At 43.4% G+C, this 27,678-nt stretch overlaps 1 protein-coding gene across 1 annotated transcript in view; it reads right to left on the reverse strand.

The window, feature by feature from the left end:
• Positions 1-27,459, reverse strand: part of SUSD1 (sushi domain containing 1) — a gene marked incomplete at its 5' end in the record, with an annotated part of 113,328 nt that extends 85,869 nt beyond the window's left edge. The window contains 5 exons of the mRNA XM_079706884.1: positions 2,283-2,462; positions 3,102-3,254; positions 12,931-13,086; positions 16,534-16,647; positions 27,354-27,459. Coding sequence (XP_079563010.1) covers positions 2,283-2,462; positions 3,102-3,254; positions 12,931-13,086; positions 16,534-16,647; positions 27,354-27,459 — 709 coding nt within the window. The remainder of the gene's footprint in view (positions 1-2,282; positions 2,463-3,101; positions 3,255-12,930; positions 13,087-16,533; positions 16,648-27,353) is intronic.
• Between the last annotated feature and the right edge of the window lie 219 nt (positions 27,460-27,678).

Here is a 27,678-nt window from a genome sequence, read left to right on the forward strand (position 1 = left end):
TATCAGAATGTGTTTAGAGCCTGAATTGCAAATCAATATCAAAAGGATTAGCTTAGCCAAGTGCATCACTGAGGTTTCTTAGCTATGCACGCAATAAATTCACTGAAAACTTTTATTTTTTCTTTTTTCCAAAATGGAAACAACTTTGTTACTTTTTCTAATACATTAAAAAAAAATTCCTTCAATACAGAAAGTATATAAAATATAAAAATCATCCAGGACTTCCCTGGTGGCGCAGTGGTTAAGAATCCGCCTGCCAATGCAGGGGACACAGGTTCGAGCCCTGGTCCGGGAAGATTCCCACATGCCGCAGAGCAACTGGGCCCGTGTGCCACAACTGCTGACTCTGCACTCTAGAGCCCTCGAGCTACAACTGCTGAGCCCGCGTGCCACAACTACTGAAGCCTGAGCGCCTAGAGCCCGTGCTCCGCAACAAGAGAAGCCACCGCAATGAGAAGCCCGCGCACTGCAATGAAGAGTAGCCCCTGCTCGCCTCAACTAGAGAAAGCCCAGGCACGGCAACGAAGGCCCAACGCAGCCAAAAGTAAAAAACAAATAAATAAATTTATTTAAAAAAAAATCATCCAGGATCCCTCCCAGTGGCAACTACCATGGTTAATATTTTGATACATAGCTTTCTAAACTTTTTCATAAACATACATGTACATATGAAACATTTTCATGTACATTTACATGTACATTTTTCAAACTTAAGACCATGTTATTCATACAGTTTGTAACTCAGTAGTATACTGTTAATACTTACCTATGTCGGTAAAGATTCTTCCCAACATAATTTTTATTGGCTACAAAATATCCACTTTATGTACATGCTATAATTTATTTAACCAATTTCCTTATCGACAGACATTTGAAATTGTTTTCAATATTTCACTATTATAAAATAACTACAGAAAATCAAAAATGTGAGTGCCTTACACTTCTCTCTACAAATAAATTTGAAAATAAACTTGAAATAGATGATTTTTCTTAGAATATGTAAATTACCAAAATGGATATCAACAAGAATAGGAAACTTAAACAGGACCAGTAAGTATTAATTTTTTTAACTATCCCAAGGACTGCCTCTCCCTAAGTGTCACATCCAGATGGTTTTCTAGGTGAAATCTTTAAAAATCCTATTTATAGTATTCCAGAGAATAGAGAAAGAAGGAAATGTTTTCACATTCTTTCCTCAAAATTTAGAATAGCATTAATACCCAAACCAACAAAGATGGCATAGAAAAGGAAAATAGACCAATCTCACCTATGAATATCAATGCAAGACTTCGAAGTAAAATTTAGCAAATATAATCCCGATTAAAAGAAAAAAAACACCAAAGACCCAGAAGAATCCATTCCAGCAGCTAGTATTGATCAGGAAATATAAGCCAGCATATAACTGGTTAAAAGGAGAAAAAATATATATGATCACCTTAATACATGCCTAAAAGACGTGATAAAATTACTCATTTCTGATTTTTTTTAAATCCCAGTAAAATGGGAATAGATGAAGGCTTCCTCAATATTATGTACATATAGTCAAAAACTGGTGAACTGATGAAGAGAGAGAAAGCCAAAAGTAGAAACAAACCAAAAGCCAACATCATCACAAAAATGGAAGCAATATACCAGAGTGATTAAGCACACAATCTCAGAAACTAGAATTCTAAGTTCAAATTTCAGCTCTATCACTAGTTGGATAACCTCAAACAAATTACTTAACTTCTCCATGCCTCAGTTTTCCCATCTGTAAAATGTGATAATAATAGCACACACTCATAGGGATATTGTAATTGAATGAGTCTATATATATATATATATATATATATATATATATATATGTGCTTAGAACAGCACTTGGCTCCCAGCACTCTCTCAGTGTACATAAGAATATAAATAGATGTATGTAACATCAAAAAGCCAAGATCATGAATGAATAATGAAACACTCCCATGAAAGTCAGGAATAAGAAAAGAATATTCAAAGTCAATACTACTACTTAAATTTTTGTTCTGAAAACACAAGCTAAGTGGTCAGTCAAGAGAAAAATATAACTTTTATAAACATAGAAAAACAAAAGATGGAATTATCATTATTTGCAGATGATAAAATATTATTCCTATAAATATCAAGAGAATCAACTGAAAACCTATTAGAAACAATAGGAATTTATTGGATTTATTTAATTCATTCAGTACCCCAAAGAGAGATTTAGAGAGAAATACGAAAACAATCTCAAGATGGTGTAAGCTGGGAAGCTGGACCTTTGGAAAACTCACCTTGGCAATTTAATTTCGGGGATTCCCATGTGCCCAAGGCTGTGCAGCTTGAAACTGTATCTTCTGGGCCACTGAAGAATCCTTCTTTGCAAGCATAATGAACCTGGCTGCCAAGCCTAGAGGTATAATTTCCTACGATATAGCCGTCTGGGACCTCAGGAGGGGTGCCACAGTCTATTTCTGAAAACAAATTAACATCAAACTCATTACTATATGAATGTGAATTTTCAAAATTCATAATCTCTCTCCACCTCTACCTCATGCCCTCTCCCCTCACCTATACACACCCGAGCCATATTTTAAATAGGCTGGTTCATTTCCACATGACTTCTGGGCATGTTTCCAGTGAGTGTCTCTATTCATTCTTCTGGCCTTCCACAGGTAATAGCATCTATACATGCACAAAACTGAAAGGATTTGGCAATCAACCCTCACTAATTGATACTAACTAAAGAGGAGAAGCCTAGCCCAGCAAAGTAAAACATCTGAATTGCACAATACCTTAAGATATATAGGCTTTTATAACTTCCCTGGTCACTTTTGAGATGGTGGCTCTTACCAGATCAGCTCTGTTTACTATCTAACATAATGGTTAATATCTGAATATCTATTAACTACTCAAAATCCCCAAAACATACTAATTTTAGCTTTTTTAATATAGCCCCTTCTATCTTGACTGTTATTTTATTTCATAGGTTACAAAGGAACAGATCCAACACACATCCCCAACACAGACCCACAGACTTAGGCTCAGAGCAGGAGAAAGTCACCACCAACAGACTCTCACCTTCGGATGCTGCATCTTTGGCAGAAACCCACCTGTGCACGACGTGGCATCTCTGGTTGGATGGAAAGGCTCAGGCCCACCCTTTGGCAAGTATCCATCCATACAGTAGCATTCAAAGCTCCCACGAGTGTTCACGCACCGTCCTCCATGCCTGCACCGGCCGGAAACCTCACACTCGTCTATGTCTTGAGACCCATCCCCAATATAAGAGACAGAAAAACAGAAAAAAGAAAAAAAGTGGGGGAACATTGTGACAGCCACTTCTCACATTCACAATCTACACTTATAAGTGAATGCATTTGTTTGTAATTGTATCATGAATTTTATTTTACTCCTTAAGAGTTCTTCTCCTGTATCCTTCACATCACAGGCCCTAAGAGGTGCTCAATAAATATCTGTCAATGTGTTCTGAAAATTTACAAAAACCAACAAGTATCAACAAAACAAATAACCCAACAAAATGAACCCAAAAAAGTATGCTAAAAAAACTCAATTACTGGGCTTCCCTGGTGGCGCAGTGGTTGAGAGTCCGCCTGCCGATGCAGGGGACACGGGTTCGTGCCCTGGTCCAGGAAGATCTCACATGCCGCGGAGCGGCTGGGCCCGTGAGCCATGGCCGCTGAGCCTGTGCGTCCGGAGCCTGTGCTCCACAACGGGAGAGGCCACAACAGTGAGAGGCCCGCGTACCGCAAAAAAAAACACAACTCAATTACTATAAAATAAGGATAGCCTCAACCTCATACTAAAATATCTGAAGCAGAACTCCTAATACAAAACAATTTAGACCAGAGTGAAAAATGCTTTCCAGCTCATGAGCATAGGACAATGCAGCAAGAAGTAAAGAACATAACTCAGAAGGGTCTCGCTAATTTTACCAAGATTGGAAGGGCTTAAAATAGCCTTTAAGAAGGACAAGACATGCTCCTTAGCCGACTTTTCCCCTTGACTGAAGATTGCCAGTGGTACCAGGTCCAGGAGTAAAAACCACGCAATAATTCAGAGGCTGAAAAAGAAACCTCTCTGCCAGTTAGCAGTCTTTTCCCCCCAGACCTGGCTTAGTGAACAAAATTTAAAACTTTGGAAACTCCATCAGAGCCACACACACACCAATTTCATTTAGAGAAAGAAAAGTACCTTAAGGAAAAGGGGACTTTTTCCAGGATATTTGCAAGAACCATCGGGGGGCAGAGGACAGGGGGGCATTGTGACTGAAGAAAGCCTGGTTGTTCCCAGACTCTGGGATTTCAAAGACCAGTCATTTTGGAAGGACTGATATAAGGTGGCCAATATTCTATTTTGCCAGTAAAGGCTTTTTTTTAAAAAAACTAGCACTATGATTTCATTTAAAAAAAGAATATTTTAACAACCCACCCCCAAAAGGAAGAATATAATCTCAGAATCCTTTTAAATTGTTTAGTGTGATTTTATTAAAATTCACTACATTCTTTATATTGGTTTGTTTGTTTTTTGGTTTTGGACCAAGGAACACCTCATCCCTTCCTGATTGTTGTCTGGGAACCAGTAATTCATTCAGTTGCTGGAGGAGACCCAAGTTACCAATTCTGATCAACCTACATCTTTAGTGCAGCAAACTCTGGGAACTCTGTGGGAGATCAGCTCCAGAGATAGCTGTCAACAATTCCTCTCCTTCCTTTCTTGTATGCTTCTCCTCCCATCAAGAATGCAAACCATTTCCCCTCCCCTTGAGCTGGTCTTGAGACTTGCCTTAGCCAATAGAACTCGGCAGAAGTGATACAGTGCCTACTCTGGACCCAGCCTGAGAAGATGGCTGGTAGCTTCCTCTTTCCGTCATTTTTTAAATTTATTTATTTATTTATTTTTAAGATTTTTTTTTTTTTCTGTGGACCACTTTTAAAATCTTTATTGAATTTGTTGCAATATCGCTTCTGTTTTATGTTTTGGTTTTTTGGCCGTGAGGCATGTGGGATCTTAGCTTCCCGACCAGGGATTGAACCTGCACCCCCTGCATTGGAAGGCAAAGTCTTAACTACTGGACCATCAGGGAAGTTCCCCCTCTTTCCCTCTTTTAGAATCCAGTGTCCATGCTGAAGAAAATCCGTGCTTGGGAGAGAGGCCCTAAAGATGAGATGCCATGTGAAGACAGAGGCCACATGGAGGAGAAATAAAGTGGCCTGGTGAACAGCCAGCATCAAGGCCCGAGCCATGTGTGAGAGAGGCCTTCTTTTTTTGGCTGTACCGGGTGGCATGCTGGATCTTAGTTCCCCGACCAGGGATCGAACCCTTGCCCCCTGCAGTGGAAGCACAGAGTCTTAACCACTGGGCTACCAGGGAAGACCTGAGAGAGGCCTTCTTTCATCTGCCAGCACAGTCCAGCCTCGCCCAGCCACCAGCTGACTATGTCTACACATTACAAAACCACGTAGCCATGGAATTGTGACAAATGATAAATTGTTGTTTTAAACCGCTAAATTTGGGGTAATGGTGGGGTGGGAGGAGTGGGGTTATGCAGTAAGAAATAACCAAGACACTCTTGACATACGAAGAGACTGTGAAGTCCAAACAAGGTTAAGAGGATACTGTATTAATGAAAAAGAGGGGAGGTTCTGAGAAAACAAGGAAGTCTTGGAAATTAAAAACAAAATATGAATGCCAAAAATAAAAACTCAATGGAGGCATTGAATAATAGGTTGGTCACTGCTAGAAAATAAATTCACAAATTTCAACCTGAGGAATTCTCCAAAGCACATAGAAATATTAATTATATAAGATAGAAACTATGGGACAAAAAAATGATATGAGGACAGACCCAAAATATTCAATACTATTTAAAAGGAATTACAGAAGAGAATGGAGTAAATGTATAAGAATTAATATCAAGAGAAAAATCTCTCAGCTTATGTATTCAAATCCAAATAGCCTTTTAAGGTGACAGGCATGAATGTTGAAAAATGAGTCATTCTGAATTTCATGGAATAAGAGAAAAATCTATAAACCTCCTGAGAGAAAGGAATGGTAATCTATGAGGAAAAGAGAACCAATCTGACCCAGGACTTCTTGTCTGAAACACTAAATGCTAGATAGCACTGGAGTAATATTTATAGAGCTCTAAGGAAAAGAGCAAAACATCGTGCTATATTTAAGCAAAGGAATGACATTTTAGAACATGAGTGATCTCAAGAACTACACTACTGACATTTCCTTTCTGAAAAAGATTTTGAGAAAATACTCGAGCCAGTGAAAAACATCAGAATAAATAATGTCAAGAAAGGGGAAGACATCATAAAACACAACAAAGCGTGGTAAGAAATGAAACCAGTAAAACAAACAATTGTTGATAACAGAATCATGGAGGTTTGGTAACTGTTAAGAAAGGATTTTTAAAAGTAATATAAAATAAAATCAGTCTCAATCTAGTACAAACTTTAGAAATGATTTCAACACTGCAGGATCTAACATGTGTTCCTAGATTGGATCCATCATTTTAGCTTATCAAGATTTTGTTATTCCACTGAGGAATTTGTAAAATGCGTTTATATATATACCTTTAACACAGAAGCCATATTCCAGCCTGTCCCCTTGCCTCAGACTCCTCAAAGATAGTGAGTGGGAAAAATGAATTTTTCAGTAGACTGCTAGAAATAAGGCCTCCAAGTATTATAAGGCAAAGATGCAGTGGTATAGAAAAGACTTGGAGTTTCTAGATACTGATTAGCTCTGTATGAGTCACTATAGGCATTAATCAGTTTGCTTTGTGTACAATCATTCAACAGCCTAATAACAATAATTGTTATAATGATTGTTAATAACAATAACTCCTGCATGTCATCTTGCACATGCCAAGCACTGTTCTAAACACTTCATTATTTATTACTGATTATTTTCCATCTTATTTAATCCTCACAATAACTCTGAGAGGTTGATGCTATTATTATCTCCATTTTATAGATGAAGTAACTGAAGCATAGAATGGTTAACTGGACTGAAGTCACACAGGCTAAGCAGTGCAAAAGCCAGGATCAGAAGCCAGACATCTGGCTTCTCAGACCTTATTCTTTTTTGTGTGTGTGTGTGTGGTATGTGGGCCTCTCACTGCTGTGGCCTCTCCCATTGCGGAGCACAGGCTCCGGACGCGCAGGATCAGCGGCCATGGCTCACGGGCCCAGCCGCTCCGCGGCATGTGGGATCTTCCCGGATCGGGGCATGAACCCGTGTCCCCTGCATCAGCAGGCAGACTCTCAACCACTGCACCACCAGGGAAGCCCTCAGACCTTATTCTTAATCACTATGCCACACCCTTTCTCCCTTTACAGTCTAACTGTACCATCATCCAATCAACAATTCTCTATCTTTTCCACAGAGATTGTCAAAGATATCAATTGCCTTAATGATGTCTCGATGTATCTACCCTGTATCACTGAGATGAGTATGACACGATTTTGACTTTTAATCCCCTGCTACCTCCTAATGCTTACAGACCAGCCCTTTTCTAAACTTCTAGAGGGACTTCCCTGGCGGTCCAGTGGTGAAGAATCCACCTTCCAATGAAGAGGACGCGGGTTCGATCCCTGGTCGGGGAACAAGGATCCCACATTCCGCGGGGCAACTAAGCCCATGTGCCACAACTACTGAGCTCATATGCCTCAACAAGAGAGCCTGTGTGTTGCAAACTACAGAGCCCACGGGCTATGGAACCTGCGGGCCACAACTAGAGAAGAGAAAACCCGCACACCACAACTAGAGAGAAGCCTGCGCACTGCAACGAAAGATCCCAAATGCCTCAACAAAGATCCTGCCTGCCGCAACTAAGACCTGACACAGCCAAAAATAAATAAAATAAATTAATTAATTAAAAAAATAAATAAATAAACTTCTAGAATCTTGGCTGGATACACATTAAATTCATCAGAACAGCTTCTCCACGTAGTGGTAGATTCCATGGGGTGTCCAAGGTTACAACACATTAGCTTGTGAAGAAAAAATGTTCTGAGCAACCTTATTAACATACTTAACTAAACAAGGGAGAAAATTCCCTATGCCCCATTCTATATATAGGATTATTTAATTTTACCCACAGCCAGAACAACTCCTTGGTAGAAAGTAGCAAAACCGAGCAGGACACTCTGACCACATGCCAGGGCCCTGGTGTTCTATATTTAAAGTCTTTTCATGGGTTTGAACGTCAAACAGACCCAGGTTTGAGAACTGATTCTGCTACTTACTAGTTGTACTAATACCTGATCCTTGACCTTTCCAAATCACTTCTGTAAAATGAAGTTAATTATAGTAGGTCTTTTTGCAGAGGTTAAATAAAACATGTGGAAAGCACTTAGCACAGTGCCTGGCTGACCTTTGGTCCTCAATACGTGTTAGCTAATAAGTGAGTGGACCTCGCCTCTCTACTGACTCAGTTCTCCCTGGAGCACAAGCCACTCCTTCATAACCCTGACCCTGACCATGAGCAATGAGCCTGCACATGCATACACTCACTGTCACAGGATTCTTGGCTGGAATCAGGGGAGTGGCCACATGGCTTGTTGCACTAGATCTAAATGCTCTAAGACAGAGGCCACCTTCCCTCCTCAAATGCCAAGTTCAGCTCAGAAACCTACATCTTAAGAAGCCACATTAGAGGAACACAAACACCCATTTAAAATCAGAACTGTTAAATTCATATCATGTATTGATATTATCCAGTGTTGGCAAGGATGTAAAGAAATGAAGACCTTCATGAAATGATTAGTGAGAGAGAATATTGGTATGAACTTTCTGGAATACAGTCTGGCACTATGTATCAAAATGTAAAATGTGTATGTATCCCTTTGACATAGAAATTATTTTCCAGAATTTATAATAAGGAGATAATTACTTGTAAGAATGTAAGTACAAAAATGTTCATTAGAGCATTTCTTATAATGGCAAAAAACAGAAAAACAATCACAATAGGGGAAAAAATAATGAGTTAAGTAACATGGTACAGCCATGTAATAAATTCCATTCAGGGACTTCCCTGGTGGCTCAGTGCTTAAGAATCCGCCTGCCAATGCAGGGGACACGGGTTCAATTCCTGGTCCAGGAAGATCCCACGTGCCATGGAACAACAAAGCCCGTGCACCACCACTACTGAGCCTGTGCTCTAGAGCCCACGAGCCACAACTACTGAGCCCACGAGCTGCAACTACTGAAGCCAACGCGCCTAAAGCCCATGCTCTGCAACAAGAGAAGCCACCGCAATGAGAAGCCCGCGCACTGAAACAAAGAGTAGCCCCCGCTCGCCACAGCTAAGAAAGCCCGCGCACAGCAATGAAGATGCAACACAGCCAAAAAAAAAAAAAAAAAGAGTTGTTGACTCTGGGTTAATATTAGGTAATTTTTTTCTTTCTCCTTTATATGTGTCCATAATTGCTTGACTTATCTACATAAGTATTTTTTAAAAATAAATGGACAGGGCTTCCCTGGTGGCGCAGTGGTTGAGAGTCCGCCTGCCGATGCAGGGGACACGGGTTCGTGCCCCGGTCTGGGAAGATCCCACGTGCCGCGTAGCGGCTGGGCCCGTGAGCCACGGCCGCTGAGCCTGCGCGTCCGGAGCCTGTGCTCCGCAGTGGGAGAAGCCACAACAGTGAGAGGCCCGCATACTGCAAAAAAAATAAAAAATAAATGGACAAAATAAAGCTATATTTCTTCTCTGGGGGGAAATATTGACTTATTCTTCTGTCTCCTTTTGGCAGGAACAATTTTGGATCATTATAATCAGAAGTAAATGATGGAAAGTGGGGAGGAGGGATAGATTAGGAGTTTGGGATTATCATATATACACTACTGCATATAAAATAGATAACCAGCAAGGACTTACTGTATAGCACAAGGAACTATACTCAATATTTTATAATAACCTATAAGGGAAAAGAATATATATATATAAAGTTATATATATATAACTGAATCACTTTGCTGTACACCTGAAACTAACACAACATGGTAAATCAACTATACTTCAATTTTAAAAAAAAGAAGTAAATGACCCATTCACCCAGACTCTATTCCAGAGCTTCATCCTAGGGTAACAGCTCCATCCTTTCTTGACACATAACTTTTGCAAAAGCAGTAGCTGAATAAGTGGAAAACCATTTTCAAATCATATTCATGGGGACTTCCCTGGTGGTCCAGTGGGTAAGACAGCGGGCTCCCAATGCAGGCGTCCGAGGTTCGATCCCTGGTTGGGGAACTAGATCCCACATGCCCAGCTAAAGATCCCACGTGCCATGCAACTAAGACCTGGTGCAGCCAAAATAAATAAATAAAATTTTTTTTTCAAAAACCATATTCATACTCAGAGATGCGCTGGCCATGAACAAAGAGCCTGAACTTAAAGGGCTAAGCATTTCCTTCACAATCTTGCTAATATTGATAGTTTGCTTAGGAAAGCCTACTTTACAGACAGTTCAAAAATAAACTTAAGCCCAGCTCCTGTCCCTGTTACTCCTCCCAAAACTTTAAATTAATAGAGTAAAAAAGAACCCTGTGTATGTATTTTACTATACTCAACAGGGCCTTTGGGAAGAACCTGGGTTATCTATATCCTGGGGCTTGAGCAAGTAAGAGGCAAGAGTAAAGGGTGGGAGATGTTAACCTGCAGGGGGAGCTCAGGCACAGCCCCATCACTCCCCAAGAGTGACAATGGGGCCTTAGTCAAGGCCTCTGGCATTTGGGGGGATGGAGCTTTGTTTTAACGATCTTTTGATTGAGAATCTTTGGCCTCTCCTTCCAAGGCACTGGGGCAGTAGCAGGGGTCTGAGGCCGTCACCCACCACAGTTGGAGACCTAAGCAGGAGGCAGGGGATTCCACAGGGAGTAAGGCAAGGAGCTAATAGCTATGAGCACTGCTCCGGGCAGTAGCAAGCAACATGTCCCCAGTGTGATTTTTCCCTTGGGTTTATCCTTCCTTGCTTCTTCTTTCTTCCAGAGTGGTAAAGGATGACTCTAGGAATAAATCCAGCTAAAACAAAGGATTGGGATTTGGGCAGCAGAGTTCTGTTAGAGATAGCACTGGGAGAAATCTCAGGATGGCTGCAAGGCTAGTGAGCATAGCCCACATCAAGCAAGCAGCATCTTGATGGGGCTGAGCATTTGTGTCTGAGACCACAGCAGGCTGCTCCGGGACCCGAAACAACAGGGCAGCTGAGAAGCTTGTGGGCAAAGGCTCACATGGAAAACAAGGCTCCTGACCTGGGAGAGACACCAACAGACTACACTGGTCTCAGCTGTGGTGGTGATTTACGTGTAGGAATGAAGGTGTTTACTTCACCATGGGCAGACCTATGGGATACAGGTTTGGGGCAGCAGGTTCCAGGAAATGATGAATGGCAAAGCAAAGCATTCACTCCCTCCAGGTTCTTTCCCCCCGCCACACCCAACCCCCATTTTTCTCATTTCTCAGCCAAAGCTGAAGTGCTGTTACATTTCTCTAGAAGAAATGGCATTAGGCCCTTGTACTGCAGGAAATGAGCTTATGATAAAGCACGTTGCTGTTGTCAATAGAGTCAGGATGGATTCCCAAGAGCTGAGGAATTCAAAGGCAGAGAAAGAGTATTTTGCAGTTTTCAGCAGACCCTGAACACTGGGGTCTATGCCTATTTGGCACACACACCAGGGCCATGCCTATTTGGAGTCATGCTGGTAGAGAGATGACAGCCCTGAGCCTTATTTTCACATCAGTCTCATATCTCTCCACTTACTCTTTTTTTTTTTTAATTTACTTATTTGGGCTGCACCGGGTCTGCACTGCACTTCTGCAATCATGTAGCAAGTAATTTGCTACCTAAAACAACGAGATATTGTAAAATGTTTTCTTTGAGGGAATGTGTTCATTCATGCCAAGAATAAATCAAATGTTCCCTTTGAGGGATTTTTACCTTGGTACAGGTCAAGAGGGAGAATGAATCTGAGCATCAAAATCTGTGATTCCTTGTGGGTACAAAGATAAAAAATGCTCTCCTCTCTCTTTTTTTCTCCCCCAAACCTTTAAATATCACAAAGCTTTTAAGGAGAGTCATTAAGACTATGCAAAACCATCTTAGAATCAGGAGTCTTTTCCTGCCTTTCTTCTTCATTACTGTTCAAAGATTTTCTTAGAAAACCTAAGAGCTATATTATCATGACAGGCTGTAAATAGAGTTCAGATAATACAGGAGCTACTGAAAATTAGGAGGGTTTTGCCCACCCCTTGTATTTGACCAACATATGCCCCAAATCTGACCTTCAAAGCTACTGAGGTCCTAAAAGCTCGACTTATTCACTCCTCACTCAACTTATTCCTGCAGGAGACAAGCCCACATCTCTAACAGGTGCAGCATGCTGCTGCATCACAGGGCCCACCCCCTGGGCAACGTGCACAGAGCTGGCGGGTACCAGAGTCACTCCAAGGAAACTGCAGATGGCACACCATCTCGGAGAGCCCCCCCTTGTTGTTTGTTATAAAACTTTTCAAACACACAGAACAAGAAAAAGAATATTACAGTCTCCCCTAGTCCCACCCTTACCCCCAAGATTCAACAATCATTCACATTTTGCCATTTAAAGTACCTTACAGATAAACACTAGATACTTCATAACACCCCTAGATACTTCAGCATGCAGCTCGCAAAATAAGAATATTATCCTAAATACCCCAGTACAGTTATTCCCTCTAACAAAGTGAACAATAATTCCCTAATATGAACTAATACTCAGTCCAAGTCCAAATTTCCCTCATAGACAAAGGAGAGTCCCTCCCTTAAATCACACTATGTCCTGTCCCCACCCTCGCCCTCCTCCACATCCCAGGTACCAGGCACCGTCCTGCCGTCACCACGTTGCCATCACTGCAGCCCCCTTCCCGAGTACCTGTGCAAAAGGTGCCGTCATTGGGGATGAACGCCTTGTTGTTGTTTGTGGCTCGATATCCTTCTAGGCAAATGCAATAAAATCCTCCCAGTGTATTGTGACAAGATGTGTGGTTCCCACAGACCACAGTGGCTCCGAACCGGCACTCATTTTTATCTGTTGATACATTGAGACAACGCACAGAAAGGGCTGTCAATCCATACCACGACCAACCACCCAGACTGTTCTCCTGTGTTATGGACTTGAGAATCAATATTCTGTGACAACAGCAGAAAGATCTATTCCCCAGCCTCTTCTCCTCTCACTATGCTTCTCAGACTACAGGACGCGGGCCTCTCGTAGTCTCGCACCAGGTGTATTACAAAACCACAAGAGAAGCCCAACATCTCAATCTGATAGTCCATCTTATTTGAAGATTGGGAGAAGGGAATGCTTTTTGAACTTCTCCACACTTAAAAAGATCTTGTCATAGGCCTGGGGAAACAAATCCAACAGAATCCCACTTTTCCAGCCCAACCATTCTCTTGCTTTTTTTTTTTTTTAACGAAAACCAGAGTAGGATGATTTTACATCCAATGATTAACTGGAAAATCTGTTACTTCTGAGTTACCAGGAGACACAATGGAATTAGTACTCAAGTCTCACCCAGGGGCAGGGCTAATATTGAGGCAGAAGCAGCTCCTGCTAATCGTCAGTGACCCTTATAAATAATGTTAATCACCCAGTGAGGAGGGGCTGGAACATGTGATGCTTGATGAGACCACAGAACCTGCCCCGAGTATTTCTAATTCAACAATTTTTTTTAACATTTTTTTTTATTAGTTTCTGCTTTATAACAAAGTGAATCAGTCATACATATACATCTGTTCCCACATCCCTTCCCTCATGCATCTCCCTCCCTCCCACCCTCCCCATCCCACCCCTCCAGGCGGTCACAAAGCACCCAGCTGATCTCCCTGTGCTATGCGGTTGCTTCCCACTATCTATCTACCCTACGTTTGGTACTGTATATATGTCCATGCCTCTCTTTCGCTTTGTCACAGCTTACCCTTCCCCCTCCCCATATCCTCAAGTCCATTCTCAAGTAGGTCTGTGTCTTTATTCCCGTTTTACCCCTAGGCTCTTCATGACTTTTTTTTTTAATTCCATATATATGTGTTAGCATACGGTATTTGTCTTTCTCTTTCTGACTTACTTCACTCTGTATGACAGACTCTAGGTCTATCCACCTCATTGCAAATAGCTCAGTTTCGTTTCTTTTTATGGCTGAGTAATATTCCATTGTATATATGTGCCACATCTTCTTTATCCATTCATCCGATGATGGACACTTAGGTTGTTTCCAGCTCCGGGCTATTGTGAATAGAGCTGCAATGAACATTTTGGTACATGTCTCTTTTTGAATTATGGTTTTCTCAGGGTATATGCCTAGTAGTGGGATTGCTGGATCATATGGTAGTTCTATTTGTAGTTTTTTAAGGAACCTCCATACTGTTCTCCATTTGACGTCAATGTAAAATGAAAGTAAACCTCCCTCCCATCTCCGTCCTCCAGCCCAGGGGTCAGCAAACTTTTTCTGTCAAAGGCCAGTCAGAGGTCTCCAATTGCAACTGCTCATCCATACTTTGGAGCACAAAAGCAGTCCCAGACAATCAGTAAACAAATTAGTAATGAAAAACAGGTGGCAGTGAAGTTCGGCCCCACCCCACCCCCCCACCCCGCCCCCACCCCACCCCCCCACCCCGCCCCCACCCCACCCCCAAGCTCCAGTTTGCTGACTCTGCCCTAGCCTCTACCATCAGAGGAAACTCCTGTGACCAATTTCTTTTGCAACCTTTGAGAGCTGATCTAACCAGCTAGTTTTTTGGCAGGGGGATATCATCAACTTATGAACTGGAGTTTTCTTGTCTGTTATTTAGTGTTTTATTCCACTACTGGTTCCCTCAAAGCAGTTCAGTCGCCTCCCACAATTGCACTCCATTCCTGCTAACTCAAGAGCCAACCCCCCTGCCCTCCGCCAGCCCCACTCAAAATCTGGTGGGTTTTTTTTTTTCATTTTTCTTATATTATCTTTTTTTTAATTTAATTAAACCTGGAACACTATTCATCATTAAAACCATCTGTGGTAAGATCTGCATGAGAGCTCAGATGAGCAGAACAGACCCTCAAGGCATTGCCAGGCCAAGTGTCCAGTCAGTCCAGCTTACTGAGCAGGGCACGGGGGTTTCAGATACAAGTCCACCTGTGCATAAGATGGAATATTCCTGTCCTTTGCCATTGTTTCTGAGGCATATCTCCCCTGCAGACTTCATAAGAAGGGACATCTGTGTTTGTATGAGATTCTAGAATTCTTAGGTCCCTTGACATAATACCATGTTATAGCACCTCTGGCACACCTATGATCTTACCTGTAACCTACGGCGTGGTCTCATCAGGCCAAGTACTGGGATATGCAGTGTCTAGTGTTTGGGAGCAAGTACCACATAAATTAATAAAGCCCCCTCCACCCACTCAGAGAAGTTTTTATTGTTCAGAAGTCAAAGAACAATCAAGATTGCAGTGAGATTTCATGAAAGGAGGACTTCAGTAGGGGAGGGAGTAGAAAAGCCTTGTCTGTGCTCCCCAATCCCAACTTCATTTCCAAGCACCTGCTCGTAAGCAGTGGGGGAAGAATCTTATGGGCAGAATTCTAAAGAGAAAAGGGTCAAGAAGGCCCAACTCCAGCCTGCAGGAACGGGCAATGGTGTATGATTGTGAAAACATGTACCTGTGAAGTAGAATATGACTATTTAAACTCAGGACTTAGTTGCCATTTTTCTTTAGGGAGGAAAAACAAAACAAAACAAAACAAAAACAAAGATACCACAACAAGGCCGTATATACTGTCAATCCACAGCTACAAGGCAAAACTATCCATATTTTTACTGCAGGTAACATGGTTGCTGGGAGGAAACTGTGATTATCTTAACATTCACTACTACAAAGTTACTATGAAACTCTCCCTCTCTCTGAATGGGGCTTGAACCTGGATATTGTCTGACTCTCATGGCATGGTGAATGCTATGAGACAAAAAATTATCCCAGATGTTTCTAGCCTAAAGGTCTCTGTATTTCTTTAAGTCATCCAAGACCCTAAAGGGTCACAACTACAAAAAATTTGGAGGATGAATTCTGGTAGACATGAGACTCAAAGCAACAGTATTTCACTAATCAGCCAAAAAGTTGGCAACTGTGTTTTGTTTTTCCCCATGGTACTAAATAGTTTCCTATCAAAACAACTAGAGAAATTTAAAAATGCAATACTCACTCGAGTTGTTAAGTTAAACTCAAGAGTTAAAACAGATTTCAAATCTGTGTTAGGTCAGAGAGTTTCCAGAGATTCAAGTTCAATGACCTCTAACATGAGGGATAATTCCTTGGAAACGCTAGAGAAAGGATACATCCCAACACTAAAACAAAGACTTATTATAATTGACAAAACTTCTTGTAATAAAAACACATGAACAAAATAATGTTTTTCCCCCAAGGACATCAACTCTTTAACTCTAGAGAATCTTGTTTCTTGACTCAACTTTTCAACTCAACCCAGGATTCAGAACTTACCAATACACTGAGTCCTCCCATTGCCCACAAATCCGTATTTGCAAATACACATCTTCTTCCCTCCTCTTTGCAAGCAGGTAGCATGTTCATGGCAAGTGGCACAGACATCTGAAGCTGAATCATAAATTATATATATCAGGAAAAGAACATTTCAATCACCTACTCTAGGTGAGTCACATTTTGGGTAATAAACCGTTAAAATGGAGAACCAAAATTTGAATACCAAAATTATGAACGGTAGACCTTATCCCATCCTTAGAAACCTGCAATGGCTACCCATTGCCCATGGAGTAAAGTGCAAATCCCTCTACCTGGCAATCAGTGCTCTTTTCCGTCTAACCCCAGACTAACTCCTGCAGCCTCACTGCTCCCAAACCCAAATACACACAGTGTTCTCCAGGCAAGAGGCCAGCTACTCTTTCCCATACATACATGCTATCCACTGTCTTATGTCATGCCATAGTCACGATGTTCCCTTCGTCTAGAATGCCTATCTTTCCTTCCCTGTCCAACAAGCACCTATTCCTATTTCAAGATCCAGTTTAATCATCACACTCTCCTTAAGGTTTTCCGCATTCCTCCATTCTTGAGGAAAATTAAATCTTCCTCTGTGCGCCCCTAATACTTGTACATTTCCATATCAACCATATTAATTTGTCAGTATATTCTATTCCACCTCTGTCTTCCCAGCTTGCTATTATGAACGAGCTTCTCAAGGACAGGGATTATGTCATTTGCCAATACATCATTATGGCATGGTATAAACATTAAGTGTATTTTTATTGACCAACTGGATAAGGGAAACTGCAGTCCTACTACCTACAACTTAAAAAGCAAATGGAAGGGAGAAGAACTCGTCTATTGCCCTATCCATTTTCCTTTTAGGGAAACAGTGGTGAATGTGTTTAAAATGTCAGTGAGATAACAGCCAGGTCCCAGCAGGATGACCAGATCCCAATTATTTAGATAAGTAGCAAAAATGTTTGGGGCTAAAATTCCTGAAACATTCAAATCTACCAGATGGTGATACATGGCCCAAGATCAAACAAGAATTTCTACCCAAGGCTATGTGGGATACTGTGTTGCACTCCCAGTGTCTGTAATATCAGGCGTGGCCTAGTAAGGAGAACATATCAGCATGGAATTTCATCTTAGTCTTGGCCCCATTACCACCCAGGCAATAAAGACTTGCTCTCAGGCTGCTCTAGGCATGAAACCAACTGAGAAAGGGATATATATAAATTCTCTTAACCATGCTTGCTTTTTTTTTTTAAACAAAATATAACACAAAAATGAGACAAGCCATGCTTATCACTAATACTAAATTAACCATAGGACATTTACAAAATTTATTATATCCTAGACCATAAAGAAAAATGCAACAAGTTTAAAAAAAGTAGAAATTATAGAGGTCATACTGACTACCATGTAATAATGTAATAAAACTACAAAATAAAACATAAGACTTGCATTCCCAAAAGAAAACCTACTCGGAAACTACAGAACACTCTTCTAAATAATTCTTGGGGCAAAGAGGATATCAACATTGAAATGTTTAATACCAGACATAAAAGCTTATCTACACCAGAAAATTTGAGTTTGACATGTTTTTATATTTTAAATGAGAGAAAGAAAAGCAGGCGGCTGGGGGGATGGGAGAAACTAAAATTTTAATACAAGAAGCTTGAAAAAAAGGAAAAAACAAAATAGGGGTTTATGAGGGAGGTGGTTAGGACTCAGTAAAGATTAAAAAGATGTTAAAGAATTAGAAAATATATTCAAATTCATTGGAAAAACAAAAAACTTTTGCCAAAGTCAGTGCATCATAAAGACCAGTAGTCAAAACTCAAGACCAGTGAAGGAAAAAAAGGTTATATACAAACATACAACATTAGGAATAAGAAAGAGCTTGTAACAAAAAATACATAACAATTTCTTTTAAATTACAAATGAAAGACTTCCAGTTAAACACAGCAGATTTAATACACTTGCAACCCTCACCCAAAAATTTAAAAATGAAATCAAGGACCAGAAAGGTATAAACCCTGGGAGAGAAGATGACAGCAGACAAGGATGTTGACAATATTTCAGAAGATGAAAGAGATGGACATATGGGAACTGCCTGAGAGGAAGAAGTAAAAGCCAAGGAAGGAGGGAAGGAAAGAAAGAAAGAAAGGAAGGAAGGAAGGAAGGAAGGAAGGGAGGGAGGGTGGGAGGGAGGGAGGGATGGAGGGAGGGAGGGTGGGAGGGTGGGAGGGTGGGAGGGAGGGAGGGAGGGGAAATTAATTAAAATAAAATTTAAAATGTAAATAAAAGCCAACTTGAAAGGTTCAAGAATGGAGTCACTTAGCACCCCAGAAGGCAAACATAAAGGGTAGGGGCTGAGAGTTGAGGAACAAGTTGAAAATATGGAGGAGTAGTTAGATGCTCAGATCCCCTAACTCACCCTGGCATAAGATGGAGTTTTACAACCTGGAGAAAACAGAACAGGAAGGCTTCTGATTATAGGGGCAACAGACAGAGCTGAAGGGAGAATGAGTCCCCATAATAAATGTCCACCAATATGGGGTAAATTTATTTAACCACTTTAACATTTTAATACACAACATTTTAAAACAGTACCATAAGGACACTGTCAATCCATAATCACATGCAACCAAAATCCTGGAAATACCTTCTAAATAATGGGTCCTGGGTCACCTCCACAAACCCAGCTGTGGTCAACCATATAATGATGAACACTCACCCCAACGTGTGTGGGTACTACAATAATAGATACAAACACTAAACTTTTTTTTTGAAGTATAGTTGATTTACAGTATTATGTTAGTTTCAGGTGTACAGCAAAGTGATTCGGTTATACATATATATGTATGTATCTGTATTCTTTTTTTCTATTGACACAAACACTATACTAATGAAATAAACAATAAAATGATAAGATGTTTGATTTTTTTCCTAAATGGAATACTTATCTTTATAAAGATGGCAGCATTTTTATATCCATCCAGTTCCAGAAACTTACATTAGATAGAAAATGATTACCTCATGTAACTGTTGAAAGAATCTAATAAACACGAAATATTAAGAAGCAAAGTAGTACCACCCACAGGCTCTGATCTTGTTAAACCACAGGCTCTGATTCAGTTGGTCTGGGGTGAGACCCTATATTTTGCATTTCTAACAAGCTGCCATGTGGACTACATTTTGAGTAGCAGGGATTCAAGGGCCCCTGAAGTCCTTTCCCTCTAATGTTCTGACACTTCATTCTTAGGGTACCTGTTTTAATGATCCATTAGGAATAATTTAGCATAAGTGTAGCCCCAAGGAAGTACCTGTCATGTTTGGCTCAATAAATGTTTGTTTCCCATACTGGCGAAAAAGACAAGATGTGTGCCAGTCTACCAAAGGCTTCCCAGACCACCCGCAGAAGAGAAAGTGGTTTCCAGAGGTAGAGAGACCTCAGCTGAAGCTTCTTGTTCAGCCATGATTAGCCCAGTCTGCAGGGCCTAGTAGGGAGGCCCTCTGAGTTCTAACTGCTTGAGGGACAAAGTTGTCTTCTGGGGGAAAAAAAGGGGGGGTAGGAAGCACAACCTCAATACAAGGAAAGGCAGGGGCTGGGGTGGGGTTGGGGGCTGCTTCTGACCACATAATAGTGTTCATTGGTCAAAAGCTCAGTTAAGAATCACTGGAGAAGAGCATAAATGTATACAACTAGTCTATAAAGCAATTTTGCAACAATTGTAAATTTTGCAGACATTAATTACATATGTATTCCTTTCTAGTTTATAGTTTTTTTACTGCTACATAATGAATTACTCCAAAACTTAGCAACTTAAAACAATAAACATCTGTTGTCTCTCTCTCTTTTTCTCTCTCTCTCTCTCTCTCCCCCTCTCACTCTCACACACACACACACACACACACACACACACACACAGAATCACTGGAGACAGAGTAACCAATTCAACCCAGTTTTAATACTAAAAGTCCCCTGTCCCAGGAAACCCCTCAGTTTGGTGCAAACCAAGACAGTGGATCACCCTACTTGGAGAACTTGTTAAAACAGAATCCCCAAAGAGTTTGATTCAGTAGGTGTGAGTGGGGTCTGGGAATCTGCATTTCTAAGAAGATCCCAGATGCACCACACTACCAGCAACACTGAAAAGTCTCCCTCAATCTCAAGGACTTAGTCAGAATCCTGGGGAAAGAAAAAGGTAATACCGAAGACATCTTTCACCAAGTCTAGACTGAGGCACAGCATAGCTATGGGACCAACATGACAGAGAGAATAACCCAGTGGAGAAGAATTCTGCAGGCCTGTGTCAAGACCACTGTGCTTTCCTTATAACCTGGGGGTGGAACTGTGTCAGGCAGCAGCTTCTCATCCAAGTCAAGGATGACTTGACTTTTGTCTTCAGCAGATTCTGCTCAGGAGAGCAGAGAGGTGGCTGCCACACAGTAACTAAGGGGACTTCTACAGGGGCGAGGGACCCCCCTCTTCCCCTTGCCCTAGGGATGCCTAGAATTACTGGCAGAGAAACAGGAGAGTGCGGACTCCAAAAATCTAGGAGGAAAAGCCTGCCGAGCACTCTTTGTTATTATTATTGTGTCCCCCAGCTGAGGGTTGCCACCCTAGATTCACTTCCCTTCTCTACCCTGTAGTGACTAACCCAGCTAAATCCACATCCAACAATGAGAGGACCAGACAGGATTTGGTGTCTCATCCTCGGCTGGAGTCTTCTCTCTTGTTCCCTAATTATGTGATGGAAGGCAAATGAAACTGTCAGAGCTCTGGTTTTAATCTGTAAGACGGAGATCGTGTTGCGAAGATTAAATGAGAAATATAAATGCTGTATGAGCTCAGAGCACTAGACAAAGAGCTAATTTACATGAATATCTATGTCTCTTTCCATAGCTATTGTTATTGTTGTTAGAAACAAGTCATGCATGATGCAGTGCCTGGTAGGAGACACACTGGTTCAGAGCAGGGTTGAGAGAGAGAGCTCACTTGTGCTACAATCCTAGCTTGGCCACTTGCTAGCTGGGTAATCCTTGATAGTTTCTGTGCCTCAGTTGCCTGTAAAACTGTAATATGAGGATGATAATAAACCTACCTCATATGGTTGTTTTGAGGATTAAAGAGTAAATGAGTTAATACACATAAAGCAATTAGAATGTGAGACATTATTAATACAACCACTCAACAGCTCTTTGTTAATGAGTAAATGAAGGTACTGACAGCTTAGCCAGCTCCCAATTATACTAATGAAGAGAGTGATGGAGAGCTGCATTGATGCAAAAACCCAAAGCAACATCGCTGTGTGGACAGATGCCCAACTATTCATGGGGCTGATATTCTGGGAACCATAATACCTTCATTTCCGTGATCACTCCTTGCTTCCTCCACATCCTCCCAGCCTTCTGGGTAATACCTGACTCAGAAGTTGGAAATTCAGCTTCCTCACCCTTTCAGCCCTGCTCACCCCTCCCTCCCCTCCCCCACACATCACATAAACCTCGACAACGGGATGGAGTGGAGGCTGCCAGCCTGAGACTGCCCCTCTCACTCTGTATTTCAATACTCAAGCAACAACTTACATGCACTCTTGAAATAACAGCAGCTGGACTGTGACAAAACAGTGAAGAGATTTTGTCCACTGTCAAGGGAAGAAGGAAGTGTTAAAGCACAAATAGAGCGCTTGAGTTCAAATCTTAATCTCATCCCCAGCCATTCACGGTCAGATCAAACAAGCCCACTGCACCACCTTCCTGAGATCCTGTCTCAAACTCGTGGAGACATGTGGAAACAGATCCAATGACCTGAGGAAATAAGCAAAGGGGCGCAAAGCTCAGGAAGAGAAAGCATTCCCAAGTCTTCTGCAACATTGTGGAAAATTGCATTGCTTGTAAGAGACGGCATCAAATTCCAGAGACAGAAGGAACCTGAGAGACCTCCTCTCCAACATCCCTCACAGAAAAAAACAAAAACAAAAACATAGCCTGTGCTTTAAAAATCCGCCAAAGGACTTCCCTGGTGATCCAGTGGTAAAGAATCCGCCTTCCAATGCAGGGGACGTGGGTTCCACCCCTGGTTAGGGAACTAAGATCCCACATGCCGTGGGGCAACTAAGCCTGCGCCACAACTACTGAGCCTGCCTGCCACAACTAGAGAGAAGCCCACGCACTGCAAGGAGGGGCCTGCGCACCACAACGAAAGATCCCGCATGCAGCAACTGACACGATGCATCCAAAAAGAAAATAAATAAATAAAATATTTTAAAAATAATAATAAAAAATAAAATAAAATAAAAATCTGCCAAGACAGAGAGCACTCTACTGTTTCAAGCAGTATAATCCTTGTGGGGCAATGGGAACCATCATCCAGTCCCCTTCTCCTCCCCAACCCAGGGCTGCCATTCCCCATCAGGAACCCAGAACCTTTCCTTGTATAAAACGGTTATCAGCCCGCAGCTGCTTTTGCTCTTTTGCCCTCTTCTGACCATTTTCCTGTTTGACCAAGACCAACTTGCAGAGGGGGTCCCACACCTGGCCTCCAGAACCAACCCACGCCGAGCACCCCAATGTCAATGCTTTTGAGCTCTGAGCAAAGTAGCCACACCCTAGGTTTATGTCCTGAATGTCACACATGAACAGGCTGCCCCACATTCTCGAGCAAGCTGAATACCTTTTTTTTTTTTTAAGATCCATGCAATTCAACACCCCTGTCTCCTCTGCAGAGCTAAGGCCAATAGGCCTCTTGCCACCTTTGGCTGCAGAGACCTAGGAGCACATTTTAGGATTTGACCAGAAGCTGAGGATGTGCTCAGGGCCAAGTCCTCGGAGGGGGAACACAGGCCGTGGCAGGGATCGTCTTCATTGGCTCTAATCCTGCTACATTACTTTGAGCAACTGTAAGTCACTCCAAAACCACACACCCGCTCCGTTTCCCTTCTTTCCTCCTCTTCCTCACTCTGAACAGGGAATACGCTGCTGTGATTCATGATGACGGAGTGAAGACAAGCCTATGGAATGCACGATTCAGGAAGTCAGGTGTACTTTACACAGTAAAAACTTCCCCAACCCTCTCCATCATTGCTCCCCAAGCCTCTCAAGGCCTCTGCCTGCCCTCTGTCCACCCTCTGGCCTTCCCAAACCCCAGCCACTCCCAGACTCAGAGCAATGCCAGGAAAAGGTTAAGAAACAGGACTGACTGGTTCCAGCCCTCCTGGCCCATTCCTAACCTCTCTGTTCCCCTAGGGCTTGGAACCGTGTCCGCCACCAACACCCTCCTGCTCTACCAACTACCACTTCACACTTCCTTCACACTCAGGCCACCTGACTTTGGCTCCCCCACTCTCTCCTCCCTGAAACGTCTTGGATAACAATTAAATGTAATTCAGCTATGTTACTGTGAGAGACTGAATATACAAATGGACAACCCCAGACCACACATAAAAATAGAACTCTGACCCACAATCTGCAGCCATTGGTCTAGGAAGTCAAACCACAACCTCTGTAGCAATAAGTCCCAAGTGGTCAGGATTTAATCAGTATCGGACAACTTCCATAATTTTTGCCCACGCTTCAAACTTAGGGCCAATCAGAGAAAGCCAAATACACTCCCCTAACCAATCACACGAGATGCCTGCTGTCAGAGAGAAGCTATCTCCAGCTTCCCCATGGCAACATCCCCCAACCAACCCGGGCATACCTGAAACCTTCCTTTCTGTTCCACTGTAAAGTTTTTACACTCCCCGGCCTGCCTGTGAGTCTCTGACAAATGTAAATGATGATCGCTGACTCTTTTGCTAGAGCAAGCTCTGAATAAACAGCCTTTGCCTGTTCTCATTTGAGTGGTCTTCGTTTATTTCCATACCAGATTCCTAATACAAGCCACAGTCCCTACTCACAAGGAGCTCTTAGTCTAGTAAACAATTACATTGCAATATGGTGTAAGTGTATAGAGCAAGGGTACCTTATAAATATGTATGTATATAAGTAAGTGTGTAGTGGCCCATGTAATACAGTACAGAGGGGCTTCCAGCGGGGAGGACAATTGGGCTGCTTTTGAAAAATGAACAGCACTAAGTAGCTAGCTGTGGAGGAAGGGAAGAGCTGTTCTCCATTCTTCTCCTTCCCTCTTCTCTCCCTATCGAGCTTTCCCACTTGTAGACCAACTTTGCTTTTTGACCTGCTCCAATAAATATCTCCTTTATTTTTCCATTTTCAGTTTCTCCCTCTACCCAATAATTCCCCTCATTCGTGTCGGAGTCTGCTTTACCACTGCCCCCAGCAAAAAAATTTCTTGCACTGACCTGGCCAGCCCAACTGAATGCTATCTTCTCTTTCCTTCTATCTTCTATCTTCTTTAAAGAATATCTACTCTGCAGCCAAAGTCCTGCACTCACCTGAGCCCTATGCATCTGGCTCTCACCCTCACTGCTCTGCTAGCTCTGGCTTCCACTGACAGAGTCACCAAATCCAAAGCCTTGTTCTCAGTCTCCACTCACTTGGCTCCGCTTCCCCTGGTTTCCTTGATGCTCTACTAGCCCGGTCTTCCTCCGATCTGTGTGGCCACTGCTCTTTCTCCTCCATGTGCATCTACCATCTGAACTTAGTCTTCCCAAGAATCTGTTCTTGGTCCTCTTACTCTTATCAACCTCAAGGCTTCAAGTGACCATCGAGTCTCCATCATTTGCACAGACTTACTGTCCACAGTCTCAACTCCCTGTTGGTTTCATCTCTCCGAAAGTCCTAGCATTACCTCGAATTCAGGATCTCCAAAACAACTAGGCATCTTTCTTCCAAAATCTTTTTTTCTCCTCCCACAGACCCACATACCCAAGTCACCCAGTCCTAAACCCTCAGTGTTCCAACTTCCCTCTTCTGCTCCTTTGCACCTTAACATCTGTCATTAAGTCCTTCCAGTTCCCTTTCCACCTTATCACCTACATGCAGTCCTCATCTCCTGCTGTCATGACTGTGGGGCCAGTCTTCCGGCCTCAGAACTTCTAGAACAGATATTACAACTTCCTCAATGGCCCTAAGCATCCAGTCAGTTCCCACATTGCAAGGAAACCTGCCCTTAATCAAACCAGGTTCTACACGGTTGTAAATGATGGGAAAATGCCTGCGTAAGGAGAGGAGGCTCAACCAGGTAACCCCGGCTTCCATTTCCCAAAATTCACCCCACAGCCGTTAAGCAGTTGCAGATGGATGGCCTTAGGTAGTTACTTTGTTCAACCATCTCAGGCCAGCAAGCCAATGGGACCCCAGTGGACAGTTTCCTAGGCTACAGTCTTAACACAAAGATTCTGAAATAGGCTCCAAGCATCTGCAAGCTTTTACACACACTGCTGTGGGAGACCACGTTAGAGAAGGAAGTTAGAAAGCCCACCAGAGCATCTGATGTATAAAAATGGCCACTCCAGGAGGTTGGCTGTCAAGAAAAACACCGTCCAGTGATGGTAAAAGTCCCAAGGTAAAGAAAATCGAGGGGAACAGCAGTCTGAGCCACAAAGTCCCCTCATATCTCCTTACATAGAATTTGCCATCCACTACAGGAGTGTTTCATTTTATGAAGGAAGCTGGAAGCTTTTCTTATACCAGCTTTTACATCACTCCCTATACTAAAAGCTGCAGTGATTTCCAATGGCTACTCACTGCCCAGGAACAACTAAGTCTAAATGCCTTGGTTTGCCAGTCACAACACTCTGCCTTCTGGTTAAATCCAATCTGTTTTTCTGCCCCCCATTTCCCACGCACCTCCTACATACCAGTCAAACTGAAACACAGCCCCCATGCTTTCATGCCTTCCTGTGGTTCCTCACTTTGTCCCCTCCACCTGGAATTCATTCATTCTACACATATTTGTGGAGAGCTGCTGTGCCCTCTGCTATGAGTTGGGATGCCTTTTCCTCCTCTTCCCATATCCAAATATTACCACTCGTTGTTGGCCCAGTTCAAAGGTCACCTCATCCATGAGGCCACCAGATTCCCTTGGTCAGAAGTAGTTTTTCCCTCCTCTGACCACCCACCTCTTCAGAGCACTGATGGCGTTCTGCCTTTATTACAGTTATTTAAGTAAATGCCACCTCCCCTCCGTGTCTGAATCCTCTGCGTAACTCGTACCACGTTCAACACTACGTTCTGCAGGGGGAATAAAAACTACTCCAACTGCCTAGAAACGGCTTATTTGCTCGTCTGTCTTCTGCAGAATATGAGCTCAATGAGGACCAGCACAAGGGCCTCACATCCTTCACAGGGAAACTATTCAAGGACCATTCATCTGTTGAATGAAAGGCTTAATGGCTGCTTTATTCCCATAAACCTCCTTACACTTCTTCCTCACCGTATTAGCATCTGGTTCTTCATCAAAGGGAACAAATTAAAAGGTAGAAAGACAACTGCTCCGGGTCAAGAATTTGTCGCGGAAAAGCCACAGCCGGGCCGGAAGCGTGACAGTGCAGGCGGAACGCCCTTCCACGCCCTCGCGCGCCGGGCGCGGCTCTCCTGGGGGGCCCCCTCGCTCGCGCCCGGCCCCCACTCGCTTCAGGTCCGCCGGGGGCGCGGGCCAGGCCTCTGCGCACTTGCCTCCCGCAGTCCCGGACCGGGCCGGAGGCGGGGAAGCCCGCCCGGGAGGCCCTCCCGCTTCTCGGAGCCCCGCCCTCCGATCCCCCACCTGCGCCCCGCTACCGGGCTCCTAGCCAGCCCGGCCCAGGGGCGGGGGAGCGGCCGGGGCGCGCCCGGCGTCGTCCGGGCCGCCGTGCTCCCCCCACCCCCACCTCGCGCTGCGCCTGCTCCCCGCCTGCACTCACCGTCCGCGCCCGGCGCTCGGGGCACGCCGAGGGCCAGGCTGAGCAGCGGCAGGAGCGGCAGCAGGCGCCCAGGCGGGTAGCCGGCGCCCCGGGGCCCCCGGGCCATGCCGCCGCCTCCGCCTCCCTCCCGGCGCGCCCGCGACTCCTCCTGCGGCCCCAAGGCGCCGAGATAAGGCGTCGGGCGCCCCGGGGAGGGGGCCGGGCGGGCCGCTTCCGGGGCCAAGCTACGGAGCTGAGGGCTCCGTGGGGTCCCGGGGAGCGGCGGCGGCGCGCGGGCCCTTCCTCCCCGCCAGGCCCGCGCGCCGGGGGCGACGCTCGTTCAGCC

This window comes from Hyperoodon ampullatus (assembly GCF_949752795.1).
Source record: "Hyperoodon ampullatus genome assembly, chromosome: 6".
Lineage (NCBI taxonomy): Eukaryota > Metazoa > Chordata > Mammalia > Artiodactyla > Ziphiidae > Hyperoodon > Hyperoodon ampullatus.